Genomic DNA, 25,360 nt, shown 5'->3' on the forward strand with positions numbered 1-25,360 from the left:
TAATTATATTTTGTTAAGATATATAGTCAATTCTCTCTTACTAGATATTTCGTATCTCGATTTTTTGTGTGATTATTAAAGGCTTTAAATTATTTAATTCCTGCGCCTCTTTAGTATCTCGATATCAACTAGGAGAGCCATAGTAATAGTTGATTTTCATAACTAACTCGATGGATGCATAGTTACAGTTATGGACATAATGGCTTCGCCATACGTGATATTGTTTTTTGTTTTATAATTTTTAATCATTTTGTGTGTTTCAGTAGTTCGACATAACATCACAGTTCGACATGTTAAAACATTCAAAAGTTTTCAAAATGTGAAAGTCTTTGAGAATTCACATATGGCCAAATAGGGAACCACTATAGCCATAACGTGTACACTAGACTGATGCGAATTTTGAAGTTTTTGCTCTCCTATGCTTAAACGATGTCAATTATGATGAAAATGATTCTCCGAAAATTTGAAGTGATTCGGAAGAAATTAGGTTGTGCACACGCTATTTGAAGTTTATATGGAATTTACTATGGAAACTGCTCGTTATAATAATGTATGGAAAAGTGAACGCACTCATCTCATTTGAAAACTTCCCAGCTACAACTTTGCCGAAGACCACATTTTGATGGGACGTAAGGATAATTTGTTATTTTTGATAACAAAGTCTAAACCATGCTGAGATGATCATTCAATTATTTTCAGAGCAACACTGTTTTTTTTGCTGTAGAACATAGTAGCCTGGATTAGTTTGATCTATTCTTTCCGCCAGCAGCAACACGGTTGCTCTCCGAACAGTTGGTGAAGCATGCTGCATGCAAACCAACATTATGATGATGAATAACAATTTATCCTGACGTCCAATCAAAAAGTGGTCTTCGGCAAAGTTGTAGCTGGGAGGATTTCACATTAGAAGAATTTGTTCACTGAATACAAAAGATTGACGTTTTCCATAGTAATCTCCATATAAACTTCAAATGGCGTGTGCACAGTCAAATTTCTTCCGAATCCCTTCAAATTTTGGGAGGATGCTATTTACCATAATAAAAGTCGTTTAAGCATAGGGGAGCAAACATTTCAAAATTTGCATCACTCTAGTGTACACGTTCCCTACTTAAATTATACACACCTAAATTATTTCACCGACCCAGCAAATTGAATCGCTGAGGGCCAAACAGCTTATAATTTGGTATTTTTCAGTTGCTACTTATTTTATCAAGATTTCGGCAATCCGATTTTTTAGCAAGATCTCGGCGAACGTTATTGAGATTCGCCATTAATTACCTAGATATCAGCTGTGGGGTTCTCGGCGAGTCCGTTTACCTACACACTTAGAATAAAACACAGAATTCTGTGAAATAAAACAAAAATTCTGAACTGTGAAATACGTTTTTACAGATTTATCTGTGAAACACAAATGTTTTTTTTTCTATCTTTATTAACGAGATTTTTAGCCCTGGGCTAGTTCATCTCGGGAACAACGGCTTTACTTCCCTTCCGAAGGAAGTCGTCACTGAATTTTTTAGTGACTATCTCGGGGATGGGATTCGATCCCAGGTCCTCGGCGTGAGAGTCGTGTGTTCTAACCACTACACCAGGTCCGTCCCTTACAAATGTTTTCACTCAAACTGTCAAACATTCACAGAACGTACAAAAGCACAAAATTTTTCTACTTTCACCAAAAATCTGTGAAACCAATTGTCGGATTAATTAATAACAGCGGCTTGAGCCAAAATTGATACTTTTTCAAGTGAACAAAGCTTAAGAGATAAACAGATTGAATTTTCTGAACGGATAATAGCCTGGACTTACAAAGAAAGTAAGAATGATTGATATTTTTGTAGGGGTGAGTTCCCCGGTTTAGAATTTCAATAAAAATGAGGATTGCAAAATTGCAATCAAAATGTTTTAGTTTGCAATCGTCTGAAAAAAAACATTTTCCCTTTTCACAGAACTTCTGTAAAATACACCAAATCAATCGGTGAAATGCCAAATGAATAAAAAAAAATCACCGTAAATCTGAAGAATTTCATCGAAAAGCTCAGTAGAACCAGGTCCGTCACACTCCGGTAGTACAAAAGGTACCCAAGTTTGACAGATCGCAGTACACTTTTCACGGCATTCTAGATTACCTTATGAGCCATAAAATTTTGGGCAACTGCAAGGGTCTTTAATTTGTCTTTGGTAGAACCTCCAGAAACAAATAACAATTCCACAGAAAATCTGTAAAAAATCACCGAACGGTTCACCGAAAAATCAGCTGTTGAGAATTCGGTGAAATTTCACAGAAATCTGTGATTAATTCTAAGTGTGTAGGTCCATTCCCAAATTTTAGTGTGTATATCCCTAACTCGATGGTCTCTACAATAGGTATCAAGTTACGGAAATATGACTGTACCCCGGTCAACCACTCAGTGGTTTTCGATAGCGATCGCCATCGTTTCATTTTGAATCGTAGGCGATTGCTTTCTTTGGACAAAGGCCTATAAAGATATTGTAAAACTGGTTAATCGGGATTATACTACAGTCCACTCTCCATAACTCAAAATTGAAATCATCGAGTAAGGAATGTAACGAGCTACAGAACCAGTGCAACTGCGATCCAAAGGACTATCGAGTTAGCTATGGAAACCAATTTCTACTATGGTTCTGTAACTCGATATCCAGATGCGGAATATCGAGGAAGTGAGAGTTGACTGTACAATTCGATAGATAACTAATTTTAAATGCACAAAATAAATAATTGTTGAAGGGAATGTAAAAAAAAGAAATATCTCAAGCAAAATAAAGATATTCCGAAATATCAGAACGTCCCTAGTCTACGAGATGATCGGTAAGTGTATATTGAAACATTTTCGCCTTAGAATTATAATGTATCTTAAATTGGAGAACAGATTGGTCGGACTTTTCGGAAACATCGTAGTGAATGAAAAGGGGTAAAATTAAGTTACACATATGTATATTTAGGTCTTTTTTGTTCGATAATTGCGTGCATTTATTGGTTTATATTGAGCTTAACTTACAAATTGGAAGACTATTATTTACGTTTGCTAGATTTCTATGCATTACCGAGTAAAATAACTCCAATCTCATAACAACATATCGAGACGATCCAATCGCTCAATTTGAGTAAAACAATAAGCTGATTGATCTTATTGTGAGTACGGTATTTCTACGTATACTCGAATGCGTAAAAAGGAACGAGTTTTAAATTAGATCAGCGCATATGGAGCATATGCATATCGCGCACTGTGCAACGGAGAGAATGAAAATTACGATCCAGATAATGCATTCATATGGCTGCAGCTGCGTATGAGTTCTATAGATTGCACTGGTTGTGTTTATTCAAGATTTCCATAGCACAGATATTTAATGTAAACATATTCATCGATGCCGTGCTTGGATCCCTCTCTTCCGATGCCAGATTCTTTGATTCCTCCGAACGCAGCCTCAGTGCAAGATATAAGTCCTTCGTTCACGCCAATCATACCCGTTTCAAGCAATCTGGACACTCGGAACACCTGGTTCAAATCTGTACTGTAGAAATACCCGGCCAGGCCTCGTTGAGTACCGTTTGCAATCTTCAATGCTTCTTCTTCCGTTTTGAATTTTATAACTGATATAACTGGCCCAAACACCTCCTCGTTATACAAATTCATATCGTCACGTAAATGCGTTACAATTGTTGGTTCATAGAATAGTGCTCCTTTGTCGGATAATTTACGACCACCGCAAATTACTTGTGCACCCTTTTGTTTGGCATCATCGACAAAGTTTGAAACTTTATCTACTTGCGCGTGGTTGATCAGTGGGCCAATTTGGATCCCTTCCTGAGAACCGTCACCAATTTTAAGGGCCTTTACTCTTTCCATCAGCTGTGCAATGAACTTGTCGTGGATTCCCTCCTGAACCAAGAACCGATTGGCGGAAATACAAGTCTGACCGCAATTCCTGAACTTGGAGTTCATTGCGCCTGCTACAGCCTTGTCCAAGTCAGCCGAGTCGAAGACGATGAATGGTGCATTGCCTCCCAACTCCAGACCAATACGCTTGATTCCATGGGCGCATTGTTTGTACAGGAGCCTGCCCACTTCTGTGGAACCGGTAAACGAGATTGCAGCAACCTTTTCGCTCTTGCACAGCAGCTCACCAATGCTAGCCGCATTCTTCCGACTACTAGTCACGATATTGATGACTCCCTTTGGAAAGCCAGCTTCTTCCGCAAGCTTGGTGAGAGCAAGTGCTGTCAGAGGAGTGTCCTCAGCTGGCTTGATGACCACCGTACAGCCAGCGGCAATGGCAGCAGCCGCCTTCCGCGTAATCATTGCATGCGGGAAGTTCCACGGGGTGATCAATCCAGCCACACCGATCGGTTGCTTGGTCAGCATGATCTGACGATTCGCCATCGGCGCCGGAACAATTTCACCGTAAATCCGACGGGCTTCCTCGGCGAACCACTCGACGAACGAGTTACCGTAGGTGATCTCCCCGAGCGACTCCGGAATGGCCTTGCCCGACTCGGCCGTCATAATGTTCGCGATCTCCTGTCGGTTTTCCTCCATCAGGTGGAACCATTTCTGCAATATGGTTTAGTTTGGTAAGATGGAGATAGGAATGAAATAAGGATGATTCGTTTTGACTGGTAATGGCTGCACTGACGACGGTTTCAGTTGATGGTTTCGAAACAAAAGCTCTGAACAGTTTTAAAAGCGTTCTGCATCAGGTTGAACGTTGTTCGTATGCCCATACCTACTATTAAACCCAAGATGACTATACCAAGATAGTCGTCGTCAAATCCATGAGTAGCAGAACCACTATTCATGAGTTACCTCAATAGCGTATCGTCTAAGAGATTCAACAAAAACCTTCAGGAGGTTCCCGCTTATGGGTGTCCGCAAACATTTCAAATCACTGCTCAACAAGACATCGGATTTTGAGCATTGAATTGAATGATTTTGTAACCATGTTAGATAGCCCATACCCTCGTGCCTCTAATAATATGAATATGAATGGCAGGTAGTCAGAAAACACCCAAGCAAAATTGTATAGACCTAGGCTTCGTGATGTGGGCCGAAATGTGTAAGGATGACGATGGAAGCATCTGACGGACAAGAGGTGATCGAAAGGTGGAAGCAGCACTACAGCGAATACCTGAACTGCACAGACATATCCAGGGACTTCGACACGGTGATGGACTTGCTAGAAGGTGTAATGCGGAGAGCAGGATTTAACAATTAAGGTTCTTAAATGAAACTAAATTTAGCACTATACCATTTAATTTCTGTAAAGTTTATATCCTTTGACAGATACTCGTATTTCGACCTCAATTAGAAGGCCGTCTTCAGTGTCGTGTTCTAGACTCGACTTGAAGAAATCCATCGTATTAACTATAAAGTTAAGTTAAGTTATTATTATTGTTATTTGTATATTTCTTACGACTTTTGTGTCTTAATGAATAAATTCTTAGAACTAGTCAAACACTGGGAGGGAGGCACCGATATTACACACAAAATATAGAACAACGTTTGTTTGAACTGCAAGATAACTCCAGCTTGCCAACAACAATCAAGGCAGGCTTGGGGAAAACCGCTAGTTTTCTTTTGTTGTGTACTTTCGATCTTTCCTGACAAACATGGAAAAAGGGCTACAGTTTTCTATGCACCAAATATTAATTTTCATTGGAAAGAGTAAAACGATGCGTTTTTCAATGCTTTATGTTCAATCAGTTGAAAGGTGCTCACGTGACATTACTTGCATTTTGTGCATGAATTGATTTTCATTCAATTTTTGTCACTTTTGATGAAATGCGAAAATGTGTTTTAATCAGTTACGCGCTTTTTCCATGTTAGTCCAATGTTTGAGATCTGGTCACAGTGACAGTTCATGACAGCGGAATCCCGGCTCACTATGACGTACAGAAATTCTGTATTGGTTTCTCCCTCCCAGGTCAAACATATATCGTAAAAGCCTTGTCTTGAATTTCTTGGTCGTAATATTAACATCAAACAGATGAAAAACTTCGTTAATACACTCCATTATTGATCGCACTGGTTCTTGGGAAGTGTAGTCTCTTTAAGCCGACATCAATTGCTGGATCATCGGCCAAACTGAACGAACTCCTTTACGCGTGCTGACACATGGAGGTAGCAAAACGCTTTCCATTGCGTTTTATTTTGGCGCGCAATCGCACCGACTGCTGCGATCATTCTTTTTCATTTTTTCCATTATCAAGTTACCTCTCGTCGTGTACAGAAGCGTTGCGTTATTAAATTAGTATTTTAAGTTCAAATCTAATTCCGGCGTTATTATTTTATTGAGAACTCTGCCCAATAGTCTCGTCGTCTGAATGGTAATCGAAAAAATCGGGACGGCGAATGGCGTAGTTTGGGATATTGAAGTTAATCATTTGAAGCAAGTTGGGCGCATCGATCTCTGCGGCTATTAGTTTAGCTACAAACAGAGCTTTAGCCCGTTTTCTTCTTTGCTCCAACGTTTCAAGTCCTATCAGAAGACAGCGACTCTCGTAAGGCGGTAGATTTAGTGGGTCACTCCATGGCAAGTTCCGTAGCGCAAATCTAATGAACCGTCTTTGGGTGGATTCTATACGGGAAGCTGGCCGCGGGGAGAACATCCTGGTAGCGCTGCTGTCGTGGCGCCGGCCTACTGGGTGGATACGAGCCTCTGGTTGTTCGGGGCAGGTGGAGGCCCCTTCGTCAGCAATCCCAGCTGGTGCTAGCTGATAGGGCCTGAGCCTTCAGTAGGTCAAATTGCGAAGCCCGCAGTATCAGTTCTTGATACCTGCGGTGCAGCTGGGCGCGGGCTTAGTGGTCGACCCTGCCCGCCTTCAGCGGACAACGGGAGGTGAGGACCACCCGGGAAGCTGGCAATGCGCCAGCATGCTACCTTGGTGGACCCCCATAAGCGTGTCATCGATGTTCGTTGCTGCATGGCTACGCAGCTAACCTGGAGGATGCGATGTGCAATAGCCCCTCTCCGAAGCAATGCCTTCTTGGTGGTCCCGGAGAGACGAAGGGTTTGGCGGCAATGGAAATGGTTTAGTGGGTCGGGGGTGTAGTCCTGTTTACTGCTTGCACGTAGTAAATGGTCCCCAACCCCACACTCCCGGACCTCGGTCCGGAGTCTGTTGAGCAGATTATCCCCCCATTGCTTAGAAGGACGCCGTCCCCAAGGTGTATGATAGCGTTCCTTGCGGCACCCCAAACCATCGTGAGATTGAAGAACCAATTTTTAAAGTCAACTTCCTACCGCAGAGGTATGAACGAAGCCATTCAACAAATCTGGGAGAACATCCTAGCTTGCCCAAGTTTTCCAGCAATATGTTGTGATTAACCTTGTCAAACGCTGCTTTCAGATCTGTGTAGACAGCATCTACCTGCCGCCCTTGCTCGATATTCCGTAGACAAAACGAAACGAATTCGCTCACATTTACTGTGTAAGTTGTGAAAACCGTTGAACGAACGAACGAACGAACCACAATTCCAACGTGTTGCCGTAGCAGTTCAGTTGCCACATATTGTTTGAGCACATTCCGTCTAGCAATGCCGCATTAAACTGCGTCAGAGAGGATGAAGTGACAGCATGAGTTATTTCTGTTTCTCAACCAACGAAGACCAGGTCGATTGTAATCACTAAATACAGGAACTGAATCATGTTTAGGAATAACGGATTCCATACTTAAAATATGGCGATTCGTCACTTGTACATCCGACCCTTTATCCGGAGGAATATATGCTGCAAGACTACTTCTTCTCATTCTCAGAGACACCCACACGTGCTCAAGTCCCTCATCGTTAATCGTGAGTCATCCCCTTGTCTAACGTCTTCTGAGTATTTCCTATTTCCACTAAGTGCTCCTTAAATCTAACATCAAGCGACCATTTTGTTAGACCAATGTGACCTTGCTGCAGTGAGGACAAATGATTTTGTAAACGCCATTATTGTTAACACACTGAACGGGTCCTTGGTAGAGCCTAACGAAGTCTTGAATTGATTATCTCAGCAAGAGAACATCAAATCGATTCCGAAATTCTTGAGCTTTGGGCGGAGCTGATAGGTGATGTGACTGTCGTATGGGATGGAGACTATCTTAATGGGTTCGGTGATAGGGGTGAGTGTCGTCAAAGCACTCCGAGTATGCTGTCTTTCCTTTTTGTTGATGATGGTTTTTATCGTCCTTTCCTTGTATCCGTTGATCATTGCCGTCTCGTAGATATATTCCAGTTCCTTGGTCTTTCCGTCTTCGCTGAGGAGTAGAGTCTGCATCGTGTGGATCATGTGATGAAACGCTGGGTGTTTTTAGACTTCCTATAGATTTCGAAGTTGAACGATGAACTAGCAAATCTAAAAACGCTAGTTTTCCATCCTTCTCCTCCTCGTGAGTGAACTTGATATCCTTGTGCACGTTGTTGATTGTATTCAACATCCTAGGTAGATCCTTCCACTTGATAACGCTGAAAATGTCGTCGACATATCTCTATCATTTATCCGGTAATACTCCTTGTTTCTTTAAAGTTTCTTCAAGATTCACCATGAATAGCTCGCACAAAAACGGAAAGAGCGGGTTTCCTATTTGGACTCCTTTCGTCTGCTTGTATAAGTTTCCTCAAAATTGAAAGTAGTTCTCGTCCATGCACAACCTTGCCGATGTCCTGACCTTTCCTCTCCATGCTCCATCCAATAACCAGTATTTGAGAAGACTTAGGGAATCATTTGCTGTAACGCTGGGTAAATAAACCCATCAAAATAAATAAATCAATAAAGATACAAAAAATAAAAATACCATCATCTCGATGTTTATTGACTCTAATAGTTCTCTAATAGTGACTTGATCAAGTGCAACAAGGTCTAGAGAGCGTGGGCGAAATCGAAGTTTGAGAGACACTTCCACCGAGGACCAAGTAAATTGGCGTAACATCTTTAACAATTAATTGCTTGATGTAAAACCAAGATAATAACTAAACAACAGGTCTTGAATTTACTTTTTGGAAAATAAAATGCTTTGAAATCATCGTTAAACATCTGAACATTGGGTTTCTATGATGCTAACGAAACGTTTAGCATTCTTGAAAAAAAAAATGCAGTTTGACTCCAAACTGTTAAGTTTAATTTAACCCCAGGTTACCGTTGATTGCCGAGAACCATCAGCAAATCCATAGCTGAAGATGGTATTCTAAACTTCCAATCCTTTATGGTTTATCAATAATCATGATAAGAAAATCGAATAATGCGATAAAGAAATGTGAACCATTTCGACAGGAAACAAATTTGGCACAAAATTATTATTTGTTACAGTTGTACTACTGAATCTCGGTACAAAATGTTCTGCTGTTCTAATATTGCCAAAAAAGTGGCGAACGGGAGAATCGAAACTAAATGTGTATAGAAATGTTTTAGCCATTAATTGAGCTTCGCAACCTTGACATCACAAACCCCATCAACTCAAACGCGCACCAGTGCATTACCATGTCACAGATAAATCGTTCCATTTATCAATTTGCCTTACTTTCAGCAGGGCGGCCCGTTCCTTGGCCGTGCTGTTGTGCCACTTTTTGTCGTAGAATGCATTGTACGCGGCATCAATTGCTTCGTTAGCATCGTTAACGTCCATGTCCGGAACGGTTCCGATAACTTTCTCGTTGACCGGATTGGTCACTTCGAATGTAGCACCCTGCCGAGCTCCAACCCATTGGCCATTGACGAAGGCCTTATCCTGACGAAGGCTATGCATACAGCGCTGCAACAGATTCACGTTACTGCAAACCGAACGCTGCAGCCTCGAAGCGCGACTCAACGCTATCACTATCGCAGACATATTTGCAACGATTACTCAATCCTAAAAACAAACCAATGAACATTATTTTGCAGAAACTGTAAAAATCAATACGCCTCGGAAGCACAACAAACTTACCCCGTATTTCTGCTCTCACCAAGATCCAAATCACAATCGATAGTTTCACTGTCAAGGCTCCAATTTCAGACCTAAATGACGAATCGCCAAATTCGCCAACTCAAGTGACTGCTACTGGCGACGGAGAATGCTCAACTGAACTGCTCTTCTAAACTGTCAAAATCATGTGCGACAAGGTCACATAAATAAATTCATATTAGATTGCTTCGGCACAGATACAACCGGCACCAGATGAGAGAAAGAGACGACTAGTTTAACGATCGCGAAATAGATTCCGCTCAGCAGCTCACAGTACCGGTGCCGTGGGGGCACATGAGAGATTAATGGAGAGAGCGATTCGCCAAAAACAGTCGCACGTCACTCCACTGCGCATGACCAATTGACCATCTATCTAGTAGTCTGACGTCGGACTAATAAATTTTGTGTCGGTGGCTGTATCGTAGTAAACCATGCTGCAATGTGAACGGCCGATACGCATGGAACATGCTATATCTGTACGGGATGTGTTGTTCTGAATAGAGAATGATATTCGGAAATAATGGATGCATCCATGATACAGAGCATGATCATGAGCATAGATAGCCGTACAATTCTTAGTTGCTACTCCGTGATTGGCCAGAACAATCGAAGTTGCACAGAGATCCAATGAATGGGGCTTGGGGTTAGCTCACCATCCTCAATGTGCACAAATCGAGGGCTCAAATTTTCATATTCAATAATGGGGCCGGCCGCGTCCTTACGCAAGGAGAGGAATTTTAGTTGGACAATCATTGTTACTAGTGACCGAGTATGCCTCTGCATCTCCACAGTTGTCATGGAAAAAATATTGGGCTAGTGGAGTAAGATAAGGATGTGGGAATCACTGGTTGGTGATGCGATCCATGATATATTTACCTAAGATGAAATAAAGACCTCTATGTTCTTTGCAGTTGACCAAAATTTGATGGCACTTAAGGTAATAAAGCAAAATCTAGAATGCCGTGAAAAGTGTACTGTGATCTGTCAAACTTGGGTACCTTGGGTAATCTTCCCAGCTACAACTTTGCCGAAGACCACATTTTGATTGGACGTCAGGAAAAATTGTTATTCATCATCATAAAGTGGGTTTGCCTTCAGTAAGCAGTTCGGCAGGCAACAGTGGTGTTCCTGGCGGGAAGAATAGATCAAAGTAATCCAGGCTACTATGTTCTATAGCAAAAAAGCAGTGTTGCTCTGAAAGTAATTGAATGATCATTTCAGCATGGTTGAGTCTTTGGAATCAAGAATAACAAATTATCCTTCCGTCCCATCAAAATGTGGTCTTCGGCAAAGTTGTAGCTGGGAAGATTTTACATGGGAAGAGTGTGTTCGCTTTTTCATATATTATTATGACGAGCAGATAGAGGACTGAACACAAAAGGTTTGGCTTTTCCATAGTAATTTCCATATAAACTTCAAATGGCGTGTGCACAGCCAAATTTCTTCCAAATCACTTCAAATTTTGGGAGAATTATTTCCATCATAATTGACACCGTTTAAGCATAGGGGAGCAAAAACTTCAAAATTTGCATCAGTCTAATGGTCATTTACATACATACTACTGCATATATCTCATAAAGTATGGAAAATAGAAAATTTGTATCTTCGACAAAGTTGTTTTAAATTGACACTTCTATAACTTTGTCAAATACACCACATGTCTATCTGACTGTAAGGAAAAACTAGTGGATAATAAGAAGATTGGTCATAAAACATTTTGCATCAAAAGATGCGCTTTGAAATTCCGGGGCTACTTTGGATACTTACGTTTTGAATTTATTTGCAGCATTTATATTAATCTCTATACCACTAGGCATAATTTTTTAACGACATCAAAAATAACGGGATAAACAGGAAAATATTTCAAATAAGTCCGAATAAATATTCACAAGGTATAAAACATTGACTATGCAAACATGGTTTGAATTTTTTCCAAATCGAGGAAAGTTATTGGAGGCATCACAAAACTATCAAATCGTCATGTTTTATAAAAATTAATGATATATAAATAAATGAGCAAAGGTCTTATTTTTACGACTTTAAATTTATGATAAAAATTGCTTTGTATATTTTGCAACATAAAAAAATAAAATAAATATTTGGAAAAGTGAATAGACATAAAACATACATATTTTAATAAGCATCTACAACATAATCTCAATTGCATCCTTCAATTGCTAAAATAAACTAGGGCAACGGTTGTATTTTGGACCCCCCAAGGAAGTGATTTTAGTGTTTTGTCCCAAATAATTAATTGCACAACGTAGCCAAGTCAAAGAACATGCCAAAATGCATATATTTTGGACCCCTGGCATTTTACATCGATTTAGCTTAGCTTGAACTGACTACAAATATCAATGGTTGCTATTCCGTGATTGACCGAAGTCAGTGAAAATGCACAAAGAATCAACTAGAAGTTCGGCTGGGATTGGCCATAATCTTCTTCAGTGTGCATAATTCAGTGACTCTATTTATCAATAACGGCGCCGGCCACGTCCTTGCAGTCAGGTGGGATTGGGGGAAGGAATGTTAGTGTGTAACCTTTGCTAATTGGATGCCTGGCATTTTTTATCGATTGGCGACAAAGTCCACAGTGCTTCCAAGGGCCTAAATTCGTGATCAAAAATGTTTTGCACCCGAAAAGTTGGTTTCAGAGGTATGGTGTCTTCAGATAAGTTGTTCGGGATGTAGAAGCCCCTCTTAAAAAGTATTATTTTTGTGATGAATCCACCTAGCAGTGAGATAGATTTTCACTTTTTTGCAAAAGTGAAGTTACACCCATGATGTCTTCGGTAAAGTTGTAAATAATTTCAGTGGAAAGGTATTCAATATCGGCAGATAGAGATATGTTTGCCAAATTAAGTGTAATTGTGGTAACATTGTGCTAAAAGATTATGTAGCCGGCGAGACTTGAACCCACAATTTCCATTCTGTACATGGACGCATTACCAATTATACTACAGCTACGCCAGGTCCGTCCCACTCGGGCTCAAATTGGGTATCACTTCTAGTACTGCATTCGGTCCCTCGGTGGTGCAAAAGGTACCCAAGTTTGACAGATCGCAGTACACTTTTCACGGCATGAACCTTTGCATGCTATAAAACGTTTGACTTTTACTGTGCTCCCTGTTTTCAAGTTGCCCGTAAGAGAGAGCGAGACAGCACCAACACACGGCGCACAGTAAAAGTCACGAGAACAAAAGAATTTATGGCACGTACAGAGGCTCATTCTAGATTACCTTATGAGCCATAAAATTTTGGGCATCTGCAAGGAACATGGAGGTCTTTAATTTGTCTTTGGCTACGCTACGGTAAACTGAAGTATTTGGCTAATGTCCTTTGTAGCATCCCCAAGCCCCACAATCTTGCTAGTCCACACTTATCCCTCACCATAACTCTATCTGCCGGCATTGAATACAGTAGGTATGAGAAAACGCAACACTATTGTACCTACATCTCCATATGATCGCACGGGTTGTCGATTCGGCTGAGGAAAAATAAATGTAAATAATTTCACTAGTTTTTTCGTTACATCTTTTTCTGGGTATTTTTGTGATTTTTCTTATTTTCTACAAAGTTGTTTGAATTGATAAAATATGCATTTCTTTAGAAGACATCAAAAAGGATTCTTTTATATTATCGGAGTTAGATGATATTTCATGTTTAAAAATCGACTATTTCACCTTCCTCTAACATTTACATATTATTGCCTAAGATACGATATTTTTATATCAAATGTCATACATCTGATTCACAGTGAAAACTAGATAGGGTAGATGTACCAATAGTGGAGGTACTAAGCACGATTGAACTTCGTTTAACCGCCTAAATTCAATAAGCGCAATTAATGTACATGTGAATGTTGCAACGGGGAGTAACGGCTTTTAACTTAATGAGAAAAATGATTTCATCGCAGTAATCCACGGCATGTCAGTGAAAAATAATGCCTCCACTATTGATACACTGTTCCTTTAGTTGTGGTATTTCTTTAATTTGTGTTCCTATAGTTGCGGTATCCGTTGTTTTCTTATGGGATCCTCCACTATAGGAACACTTTACCGCAACTATTGGTACAAGCAAGAAAAGTTTTAGCAATTTTAGTGACATTTCATCAGTTTTGAAGCAATTTGAACGCTCTTTTCAACTATCCATGTATCAACAAGCCAAAACGTCGATTGGCAGTGTCGGTTCTGTGGCTAATGTAATAAAATCAGTGGAAACGGCACTACCGCAACTATAGGAACACCCACAACTAAGGGAACACTTACCCTATATGAATTCTGTGAGAGAGCCTATATTACGTAACATCAGCTATATTCTGAACGTAGTATAAAGCACATTGAATATGTTAGTAGTATGTTTGTCTAAAAACGGAAGCATCAAATAATAATAATAAAGGAAGGAATGTTTTTTTTGTTGTGGTATTTCGTTTTTTTTTTATTTACAAGAGAACAAAATCTTTATAAATCTATCCATATTTCCATATAAATAAAATTAAAGTGGTGTTCGTTTGTCACGAAATGACTTTCCAATGGACTATCATCTGTTACCATGAACAAGCCATTTATTTAGCTGTTGGGTGTTTTGTTAAGATTATAGATTCTTGTTTTTGTGAATATGAAGAAGAAAATTTTAAATTAGACCCCTTTTATATATTTCTGTGCAATAATACAGTCGACTATCCACATCTTGCCTATGTAGATTATCTTTTTATTGGTTTTCTCTGTCCACAATTTTGTTCTCTTGTTATTATTATTACATAAGTGTTCATATGATGATTTGTAGTCTTAGGCGAATTGATTACTTACATTATCCACTGTGCTCAAAGAAAAGCACATCGGAATAGGTGGCCATCGCAATGTCTGCATTTTAAAAGCACTTAACTGAACAAATATTGAATTAACAAGCTTAATATTCTTATTTTATGCTATCTACTAGGGCACAAAGCTAAAATAAAAATCAATGTGATTCGATGCATCGTTTGCCAGATTTGTATCTTCAAAAATCTCACAAATACTCGGAAAAAGATATACAGTGAAACTTCCATGAGTCGATATTGAAGGGACCATCGACTCATGGAAATATCGAGTCATGGAACAGCAATCCTTTGAAAAGCTGTTTGAAGGGACCATCATAATAACCATGAAATTTTGTTTCCAGTATGGTTCCATGAGTCGATATCGAGTCATGGAACATCGACTCATGGAGGGATCACTGTAACAAAAAAACAATAGTTTTAAGTGCTCGTTCACAAAAAATGACCCATATCTCTTAAAATTGAATAGATAGAGCTAAAGTGTATTCAGTAAATTTTCATATAGTGAAATTATCTACAACTTTGCCGAAGACACCATTGGTGTAGCTTCACTTTTGCAAAAAAGTGAAAATCTATCTCACTGCTAGGTGGATTCATCACAAAAATAATACTTGATTAAGAAGGGTTTCTACATCACGAACAACTTCTCTGAAGACACCACACCTCTAAAACCAACTTTTCGGGTGCAAAACATTTTTGATCCCGAATTTAGGCCCTTGTAAGCACTGTGCACTGGTTGCATAATTGCTCAATGCACGGTGACGTCATCAGCAAATCGCTCTCTTTCCCTCCTTCGGGAAATCTGAAAACAACGGTGCCAGTACCTGACAGGTACTGGCACCATTGTTTTCAAGTTTTGAACAGCGAAAGAGATAGAATTTCACCGTGAAATGCCTAATATGCTTGCCCATAATCTAATCAATCAATTGACAACGAAAAACAGAAGAAATTCTACGCTTTGAGTTCAGTAATTTGAAAAAAGTTTTTGAAAATTTTCTGACGGCTTCGATTTCTGTGTGTAACGTATTGTAACGGTTGCATGGATGAACCGGTTAAATTAAATTAATTTCAGATAAAATAAACGATTCAAACTGGGAAATTTACTGGAAAATGGCCCAGGTGGTCCAAAATATATTGGTTACCCTACTTCGCAATTGGATAAAATGAACAAATTGGTGTTAAATTTACGAGAAAGTTACACGTTTTCTCGGTGAGAATCGAACTCACGATTCCCTTGTTTACTGGGTTGGGCACATTACCCATACACCACGAGAGGATTCATGGATGCAGAAGTTAGCCTGAATTCGATTTCAATTCAATAAGGTGCCGTCCACAAATTACGGAACGTCCTAGGGGGAGGGTAATAAATGGCCCCTGCCTAATTACGTGTTTTTTCCCAAAGAGCACCTCTTTCGGAAAAATTAGATGCCCATCCGATAAATCGTAATTACAAAGTATCAAAATTTCAGCTAATTCGGACTAGTATAGCTGAGATATATACAGGGGATAGGCAAAATGATTGAGATAGGCAAAATTTTTCCCAAATTCAAATGCTTATAACTTTTTGAAAAATCGATCAAATTGGATGCATCTGGAAGCCTTCGATGGCAAATTTGATCTAGTTTCAGGAATTCAGGAAGGTGTGAAGTTCTATAGATGTTAAGATTTTTCCAAGAAACTAGATCCAATTGATGATTGAATGCAGGTAGACGCATTAAGATTCGTTGGAAATCTACCGAGATTCCGGCCATTTCCGTAAAACTTGTTCCGGAAAATATCATATCCAATCATGTATACATTTATCGGAAGTAAATCCAAGTGGACATTAAACTGCAAGATGATGCTTCCGGGAAAATATTCAGAACCATTCGATGCTCTGTTCAATCTTTATTAGGTTCCAGCAGCCCTGGGGAAGTGGCTAATTAGGGAAATGTGCGGTACCACGTCAATATGGGTACCAAATTTTAAGATTTTTGAAGGTGATGCTATCGAAAGCATTTTCAGATCCACAGGCTGTCATGACCACTCTTTATTAGGTTCCAAGTGCCCCCGGGGATGTGGCCAATTCAAAACATGTCCAGAACCATATCAATATGGGTAACAAACTGCAATATTTTCGATACTGAGGCTTCCGGTAGAATTTTCAGAACGGCTGGCTGCTATGGCTACTCTATAGAAGGTTTGAGGTGCCCCGGAAGATGTGGCTTATTTTGAACGTGTCTGTTATTATATCAATATGGGCATCGAACTTCAACATTTTTGAAGGTGATGGGAGCATTTTCAGAACAACAAGCTGCCATGAACATACAATAGTAGATTACAGCTGTTCCGCGGGATGTGGACAATTCGAAACATACTTGGAGCATACCATTATTGGTATCGCACTTTAAGGTTCTTGAAGATGATGCTTCCGGGAGCATTTCTAGAACCACCAGCTGCTATGACTACTCTATGGTAAGTTTGAGGTGGCCCTGGGGAAGTAACTAATTTTAAACTACTTCCAGAAGCATCATCTCCAAAAATCTTAAAGTTCGATGCCCATATTGATATGGTTCCGGACATGAACGAAATTGACCACTTCTCCTGGGGCTCTTCGAACCTACTATAGGGTGGCCATAGCAGCCGGTGGTTCTGAAAATGCTTCCGGAAGTCTCAGCTTCAAAAATGTTGAAGTTTGTTACCCATATTGATATGGTTCTGGACATCTTTTAAATTGGCCACATCCCCCGGCCAGCTGCTTTCGAAAGCATTACCTTAAAAAATCTTAAAAGTTGATACCCATATTGATATGGTACCGCACATGTTCCTAACTGGCTATTTCCCCCAGGGCACCTAAAACCTACTATAGATTGGTCAGAACATCGAATGGTTCTGCATATTTTCCTGGAAACATCATCTTGAAGTTTAATGTCCACACACCAAAAAAATCTTAGATTTACACGTAACGTTATTTTAGTTTCAATCATTTAAAGCCATCTCTCATGTATTATTCAATGATAAAACCTATAAACACATCTATTATATACAACATTGTTACCAAATTCCTTAATATTGAACGCGAAACGCCTTCTCTCAAAGAATGTTGCTTGCAAAACGGCTCGATTTACATGATTTTCCCGCTGAAAATTCAATCATAAATAATGCACATGGAATGACACGCCGTCGATCCATCCATGTGCATTATTTTTGGCAGAACATTCAACGTGGAATCATGTAAACTGAGCGATCTTGTTTTCAATTTCACTTTCAAGATACAAGAAATCATGCAACATTGGCGAATGTTGGATGCAAGATCATGAAATGTTTCAGTTTCACTCAAGTTTGCAAACATTCCTGAATGCGATGAGGCAGTTTACATTATATATCGTTTAATGTCAAATGATAATTCGATTCACATGACAATCATGAAAGTTTACGTGACATGTAAATTTAAGATGTTTTTGCTGTGCAGTTGAATATACTTCCGGTTGATATATACACGATTGGAAATATAAACGTGACTGATGATATTTTCCGAAACAAGTTTTACGGAAATAGCCATATCTCGGAAGTTTTCCAACGAATCTTAATGCGTACACCTGCATTCAGTTACCAATTGGATCTAGTTTCTTGGAAAAATCCTCACATCCATAGAACGTCACACCGCAAAAAAAAAAAACAAGCGACAGAAAAAAAAAACGTGATTTGAACATGACCTTGTAAATCCGGAACATCTCCTGTGTCCGGTGGCCAAGCAAATTCTTGAAACTAGACCAAATTTGCCATCGAATGCTTCCAGACCAGGGTTGTTAACGTTAATCAACGATCAACGCCGTTTCGTTGATTCGTTGACGTTGATTTCAACGATTTAACGGAACTACCGTTGATTTTCAAGAGCCGTTGATCAACGATAACGTTAACGTATAGCGTTGATTTAACGTCAACGACAAAGCGTTATTCCTCGCGTTAAATTTTTCGTCTTGTGACAAGGCGACCTGTTGTATTTCCGGCGGCTTAGTCTCAGGTGGTTTTCTAAAACCTATTAGTCATAAAATTTGTGTCGATAATTTTAGTATAAAAACGGTATATAGATAAATGAAAACTCTCATGACGAAGAAAACAAAACGGCCGACAATAGGTAAGTTCCCCTACCTAGCTTCAAAAAATCAAAATTTGGCTTTCATTATTTAGTTTTTGAAGTTGAGTATAAATTTAAATAAAGAAACACTTTACGCAGCAGCATAAGATCATTATTTATTGTTATATATGTATGTAGGGAAAAAGCTGTACCAATTTTCGGATTTCTATACAAAGTAGGTCAAAATCGTATGGCGACCCATTAATACGATTTTGACCTGGTGTGGGTGGTGCTTTTCCCCTATTTTAAAAATTACTTTTAACATAAGTGTCTAACAAATGCCGTCGTTTGCATCTGGCGTTAAGTTTAAGGTTAAAGGCCGGTTTGCTACTAACAAGAAAAGGAATCGCCTATCTCGATGCGTGGAAAATTTCTCCCAAGAAATGGTCAAGAAAATCACTTTTTTTCTGATCGCAGTACGCAGTTGAGAAGAAATGTCACTTCAAAGGGGGCTCTCTGTAGGAAATTTCTTGACCCTTTCAGTCAAGCAATTTCTTTACTTTTCTTGAGCGAAACAGCATACTAAGCTTAAGAGTATATAATTCACCGAAACCTAATGCAATGAAGAAATTCAGTATAGCTTAAACTTGTTCTGAAGATCTTCAAGCAATTTTCCGGTTCCTATACTCATTGTAATCCCCTTTAGAATGGCAGCTATGCTGGCGATAGACGATGCTCTGCAGGAATTACATAATCACAGCGTCAAAAAAAAAATATTTGGACGGACAAGCTGCGTCGTGGAACATTGTGGTCCTAGATCAACTGAATGGAAAGCTGTAGGGAATGTTCTTCGATTATCAGGGCACCTTATTGCTTGCGTTCAGGCCGATTCTTCTCTTTTTCGGATCTCGGTGACAGTACGATAAAACTTGTACTTAACTTGACTTGTTGCGCAGTTGTTTGTAAGTTCAGGTCTTCTTTGTTGAGTGAATCTTCCCACTCGGAAAGTTGGTCAACCAGGAGCGCAGCTAAATTTTTCGGTCCAATATGCTTGTGATCTTTGGATTCGATGGTTCACTTTAATTGCTTGGAACCGTTCAATTGCTGGGCGAAGTCAAAGGAAGACACGTTCCTTTTGAGATCGGGATTATTATGTTTCAACAGGCAGACTGCTGGATACAGAATGATAATAATGGGGTGGGTATTCATAATGAAATATGTCTTCAAACTTTTCTTAGATACGATGTCTGCATGGTAACGATTTATTTATCGGCGCAACAAAAAATGTTAATAGCAGCCACATAAACCACACAATTAACGCTTGGTTAGCGATAATCCGTTGACGTTGATTTAACGCAACTCGTTGACGTTGACGCAACGACGTTAACGTTGATTTTCCACAATCGTAACGTTAACGGCGTTAATCGTTGATTAACGTTAACAACCCTGTTCCAGACGCATCCATTTTTCAAAAAGTTATAAGCATTGAAATTTGAGCAAAATTTTGCCTATCTCAATCATTTTGCCTATCCCCTGTATGTTGGGATCCCGATAGTACTTCCCCTATTATCCATAATTACTTCCAGCGATTAGATCACGACGACCGATCTGTTGCTCACTTAGCATGTTCAACAAAGTTTTGCATTTTGAAAATAAATACATAGCCCTAAAACATTGTAAGCCATGAAAATCGATAAGAAAAAAGTTATGTGAGTATTTGTACTTTTGAAGTGGTTTTTATATGAAAATCGATATAAATCCTTTATTTTAATAGATAGAGTTAAAGTGCCCGAGCAGTCGTCAGTTGTTTTCCCTCTCAGGTCGCGCGCCTATTTTCTCTGAGTGCTTTTATATAGCCAAGCAAACAAGTGAAGCTGATATGTGTAGTCAGTCTAAGCTAAGCTAAGCTTAAACCACATTGCTTTCTGAAACTGGAGAATCGGAGCTTTTTGCATCGTAAATGGAGGAAATATTATAAAAAAGAAAAGAAAGTTTCCAAATTAATAGGATAGAAGAATCTTGAGCACCCGAATGGCGCAGATAGCACAGTAGTAGTTTGTATTGTTACTTGTAGTCTTAGGCTTCATAAAAGTTTGTTTCATAGAATAATATGATGGAGAGTTACAGGGCTGAATACAAAAGGTTGATTATTTCCATAGTCCACTTCACACTTTGATAATGATATTACCCATAATTGACATCGTTTGAACTACGTTTTGATCTATTTCATAGAACTGGGCTAAATAAGCACAAACTCGTAAAAACTAATAGATCTTGATACACACATTAGAAACCCAGTTCAATCACAGGATGTTAACTGTACTACCTTACTCGTAAAACTGGTAATTATTATGTCAAATAGATGATTTACATCAGACCGTCCCGTAGCAATTAAATTATTCATTCTATTGCATGTTGGCTTTGCTGCGTCCATTAAACTAACTTGATGCCAATCTTTATCGGTTAGATAGTGGATAGATGAACATAAACAACGAAGTCTATTGATTGTTTAATCAGGGACCGTTCATCACAGTAGCTAAACATCAATTGGGGCGTTGATTTGTGTCCCTTTGGCTTTCAATAGTAACGCGAAAATTTGATGAAATGTCACCATTAACTTTAACAGGTGAGGTTAGACATGATCATATGAAGCATTTTTTAATATGTTAACACTGTGCTGAAAATGTATTCCTCTCAAAATCTTTAAAAATAATTAGATGTGCATTTCTTTATGCTCTAGCACTGATACGAATTCATTCTCATGATTATTGATGATTGACACCCTTCTAGTACTTTGAGCTATATGATAACCTACATTGATTGATGCTCAGAAACTGGTTGCTTCTTCTGCTCCTGGATCTTTTCGTACATCCCTTTCCACATTGCTTCTTCATCCATTGTTGCTGTTGTGCTCCTTTTGAACTTTTTCTTCACTAATAAATATCACTGGACGCTGCTTACCGATTAATGGTTCACTATCACTCTGCTTGAAATAAGAGGCTCATTACAACTCATATTGGACCATGTTATGTCCATCACTTGTGAAGGTCACTTATATTACTCCTGCGTATCGATCTATGATTGCTGATACCGATGCCCTAAATCAATCGATAAAAATACTTACTCTCGATGAAATTCCAAATAGGCACGCAAATCCTCCAAGTGAAGATCAAGAAACACCCACTCATTACTGTTATCTACCAGCACCCAATCCGACAATTGAGCATCCATCGTGCCCCAAAGCGACACTGACTTGGATTGACAATGGAGGCGTGCTAAGCACTCGATCCAAACTTTTGGACTTGCTGGAGTAAGTCCCCGTGGCGTGATGCTTGCTAATATTTGCAATCGGCAGCAGCATTGGCGACTATGACTTTCGCTGTCCATATTTTTACGCTGATAGGGTTTACAAGCGCAGGGGATTTTTACGATCGGTGTTGGAATTTTCAGTTTCTGCTTCATTCAATGGTATGTAAATGAGGTATGGCAGACAGTTTGTTAGATCGTTTGAAGAGCCTAATGAAACAGTGATCCTTAGGGGGTTAGATGTATGAATCTCCTCATATCCCAAAAAAAATTCCATCATTCCATCTTTACCTATAGGTCACATAGATATTAATCATGAGTAAACAAATATAATTTAACGTGAATGGGAATTGATTTTGCGAAACTTCTTACCCTCGGAATTAATTTTGTTCGAAATTAGGACATCAAATAGACTAAAATTGGGATTTGTATAACATAGCAGGCCGTTGGATGATGCACAGCAAAAAATAAATTGTGATATCACATAGTTTTGGTTGTACATCAACCCGTTGCATATATCTTGTAGAATTACATCTCTTGAACGTATAGAATTAGTCAGCAACTGTTGAAGATCGGGGTCTTGCAATCGATAGAGCTGATTTAAGAAGTTACCTCTCAGTCATCTCATCACGCTCAGAGTGTCGTATTTTTCATGTATTTCTCGTGTATATATTAGTGCAATATTTCATATCGTGACTCACAGCCCTTGGAGATAGAATGTTTTACATCATCATCAAGAAACATCCAGAGAGTAGCTCATCATTATTAGTTGTGTATCAAAAGAGTAGATGTGACTATTGTGCCTTTTAATTTCGCCCTCAGAATGTTTGGCAACACTGTTTTGCTAAAACAAATCGCTTATACGATGCCCACAAAATCACAATCGGCGAAAATCACAGTGACGTAAAGGGACTAGCGATTGGAAGCTCGGTACGTGGAACTGTAAATCTCTCAACTTCATCGGGAGCATACTTGCCGATGTGCTAAAGAACCGCAGATTCGGCATTGTAGCGTTGCAAGAAGTGTGTTGAAAGGGATCATTAGTGCGAACGTTTAGAGGTAACCATACCATCTACCAGAGCTGCGGTAACACACACGAGCTGAGAACAGCTTTTATAGTCATGGGTAATATGCAGAGGCGCGTGATCGAGTGGTGGCCGACCAATGAGAGAATGTGCAAGTTGTGGATCAAAGGCCGGTTCTTCAACTTCAGCGTAATAAACGTGCACAGCCCTCACTACGGAAGCACTGATGATGATAAAGATGCCTTTTTGGTGGGCTTCGTAGCCGTGCGGTTAGTGTCACCAGGCATTTAGCCGCATCGTGCTAGGGAGTGTGGGTTCGATTCCCGCCTCAGGCCGGTAAACTTTTCGTGAGGACTGTTTTCCGACTGTGCCACTGGGCGTTGCATGCTAGTCCGTTGTCTAGTGTGGTGCTTCCTTCAAAGGGCATAAATGCCCACTGGAAGCATTAACGTGTCAGTGTCTTTTTACGCGCAGCTCGAACGCGAGTATGACAGCTGCCTAAGTCACGACGTCAAAATCATCATAGGAGATCTAAACACTCATGCTGACCAGAAGGAGGAGCTCAGTCCGACCATTGGAAAGTTCAGCGCCCACCGGCTGACGAAAGAAAACGGCTAACGACTAATTCATTTCGCCGCCTCCAATAATATGGCCATTCGTAGCACTTTCTTCCAGCACAGGCCTACATACCGATACACCTAGAGATCACCATAGCAGACAGAATCACAAATCGACCACGTTCTGATTGATGGTCGGCACTTCTCCGACATTATCGACGTCAGGACCTATCGACTCCGACCATCGACTCCGACCACTATCTGGTGATGGTCAAACTGCGCCCAAAACTCTCCGTCGTTAACAACGTACGGTACCGACGGCCGCCCCGGTATGACCTAGAGCGGCTCAAGCAACCGGATGTCGCAGCGGCATACGCGCAGCAACTCGAGGCTGCATTACCGGAAGAGGGTGAGCTGGATGAAGCCCCTGTTGAGGAATGCTGGAGAATAATGAAAGCAGCCATCGACAATGCAGCTGAGAGCAACGTCGGGTACGTGGGACGGAGTTAACGGAACGATTGTTTCAACGAGGAATGTAGGCAGATTCTGGAGGAGAAGAATGCAGCACGGGCGGTCATGCTGCAGCAGGGGACCCGGCTGAACGTGGAACGTTATAGACGGAAATGGCAATAGCAGACCAGCTTCTTTCGGGAGAAAAAACGCCGCATGGAGGAGACGGATTGCGAGGAGATGGAACGGCTGTGCCGGTCTCAACAAACACGTAAGTTCTATCAAAAGCTCAACGCATCCCGCAACGGCTTCGTGCTGCGGACCGAGATGTGCTGGGATATGGATGGGAGCATCTTGATGGACGAGTGTGAGATGATCGAAAGGTGGAAGCAGCATTTCGACGAACATCTGAATGGCACAGAAAGCACAGTCAATGAAGGTTGAGACAACGAAGAAAATGCCTTCGTCAGTACTGCGGACGATGGAAACCGACCAGCAACCACTTTGAGGGAGGTTAGGGATGCCATTCATCAGCTCAAAAACAAACAAGCTTCTGGTAAGGATGGTATCGGAGCTGAACTCATAAAGATGAGCGCTGACCTTTTGTCTGCACCGGCTGAAAAGCACAATCTTGGAAACAGAACAGCTACCTGGGGAGTGGAAGGAAGGGGTGATATGCCCCATCTACAAGAAATGCGACAAGTTAGATTGTGAGAACTTTCGAGCGATCACCATTTTAAATGCGGCCTACAAAGTATTAACCCAGATCATCTTCAGTCGATTGTCACCTGTAGTAAACGAGTTCGTGGGAAGTTATCAAGCCGGCTTCGTTGACGGCCGATCGACAACGAACCAGATCTATACTTTACGGCCAATCCTCCAAAAATGTCGTGAATAGCAGGTCCCAACGCTTCACCTTTTCATCGTTTTCAAGGTGGCATACGATAGTATCGATCGCATAAAGCTATGGAAAATCATGGACGAGAACAGTTTTCCCGGGAAGCCCACGAGACTGCTAAGAGCAACGATGGAGAGTGTGCAAAATTGTGTAAAGGTTTCAGGCAAACACTCCAATTCGTTTGGATTCTGCCGGGGACTACGACAAGATAAAGGACTTTCGTGCCTGTTGTTCAATATTGCGCAAGAAGGTGTTATGCAGAGAGCCGGGCTCAACAGCCGGAATATGATTTTTACCAGATCCATAGTCAA

The 25,360-nt window shown here is 40.2% G+C and overlaps 2 protein-coding genes across 7 annotated transcripts in view; both read right to left on the minus strand.

Moving 5' to 3' along the window:
- The window catches only part of LOC5565257 (protein unc-13 homolog 4B), a 148,370-nt gene that overhangs the window by 33,513 nt on the left and 89,497 nt on the right, over positions 1 to 25,360 (minus strand). For 2 of the 6 annotated variants that reach the window (XM_021850021.1, XM_021850014.1), the window contains exon 2: positions 21,629 to 21,796. The exons of 1 other annotated variant lie outside the window; for it this stretch is intronic. In XM_021850021.1, coding sequence (XP_021705713.1) covers positions 21,629 to 21,711 — 83 coding nt within the window. In that variant the 5' untranslated portion in view covers positions 21,712 to 21,796. Of the gene's footprint in view, positions 1 to 21,628; positions 21,800 to 21,937; positions 22,060 to 25,360 lie in introns of those variants that run through there. 3 more of the 6 variants (XM_021850026.1, XM_021850019.1, XM_021850006.1) reach the window with 2 other exon arrangements.
- Positions 2,937 to 10,129, minus strand: LOC5565255 (succinate-semialdehyde dehydrogenase [NADP(+)] GabD). Its single transcript, XM_001649567.2, has 3 exons — positions 9,923 to 10,129; positions 9,518 to 9,847; positions 2,937 to 4,571 (listed from the first exon to the last, which is right to left on the minus strand). The coding sequence occupies exons 2-3, from the start codon at positions 9,824 to 9,826 to the stop codon at positions 3,336 to 3,338; spliced, it is 1,545 nt and encodes a 514-aa protein (XP_001649617.2). The 5' UTR covers positions 9,827 to 9,847; positions 9,923 to 10,129; the 3' UTR covers positions 2,937 to 3,335.

The sequence above is a fragment of the Aedes aegypti genome, chromosome 1, assembly GCF_002204515.2.
Source record: "Aedes aegypti strain LVP_AGWG chromosome 1, AaegL5.0 Primary Assembly, whole genome shotgun sequence".
Taxonomy (NCBI): domain Eukaryota; kingdom Metazoa; phylum Arthropoda; class Insecta; order Diptera; family Culicidae; genus Aedes; species Aedes aegypti.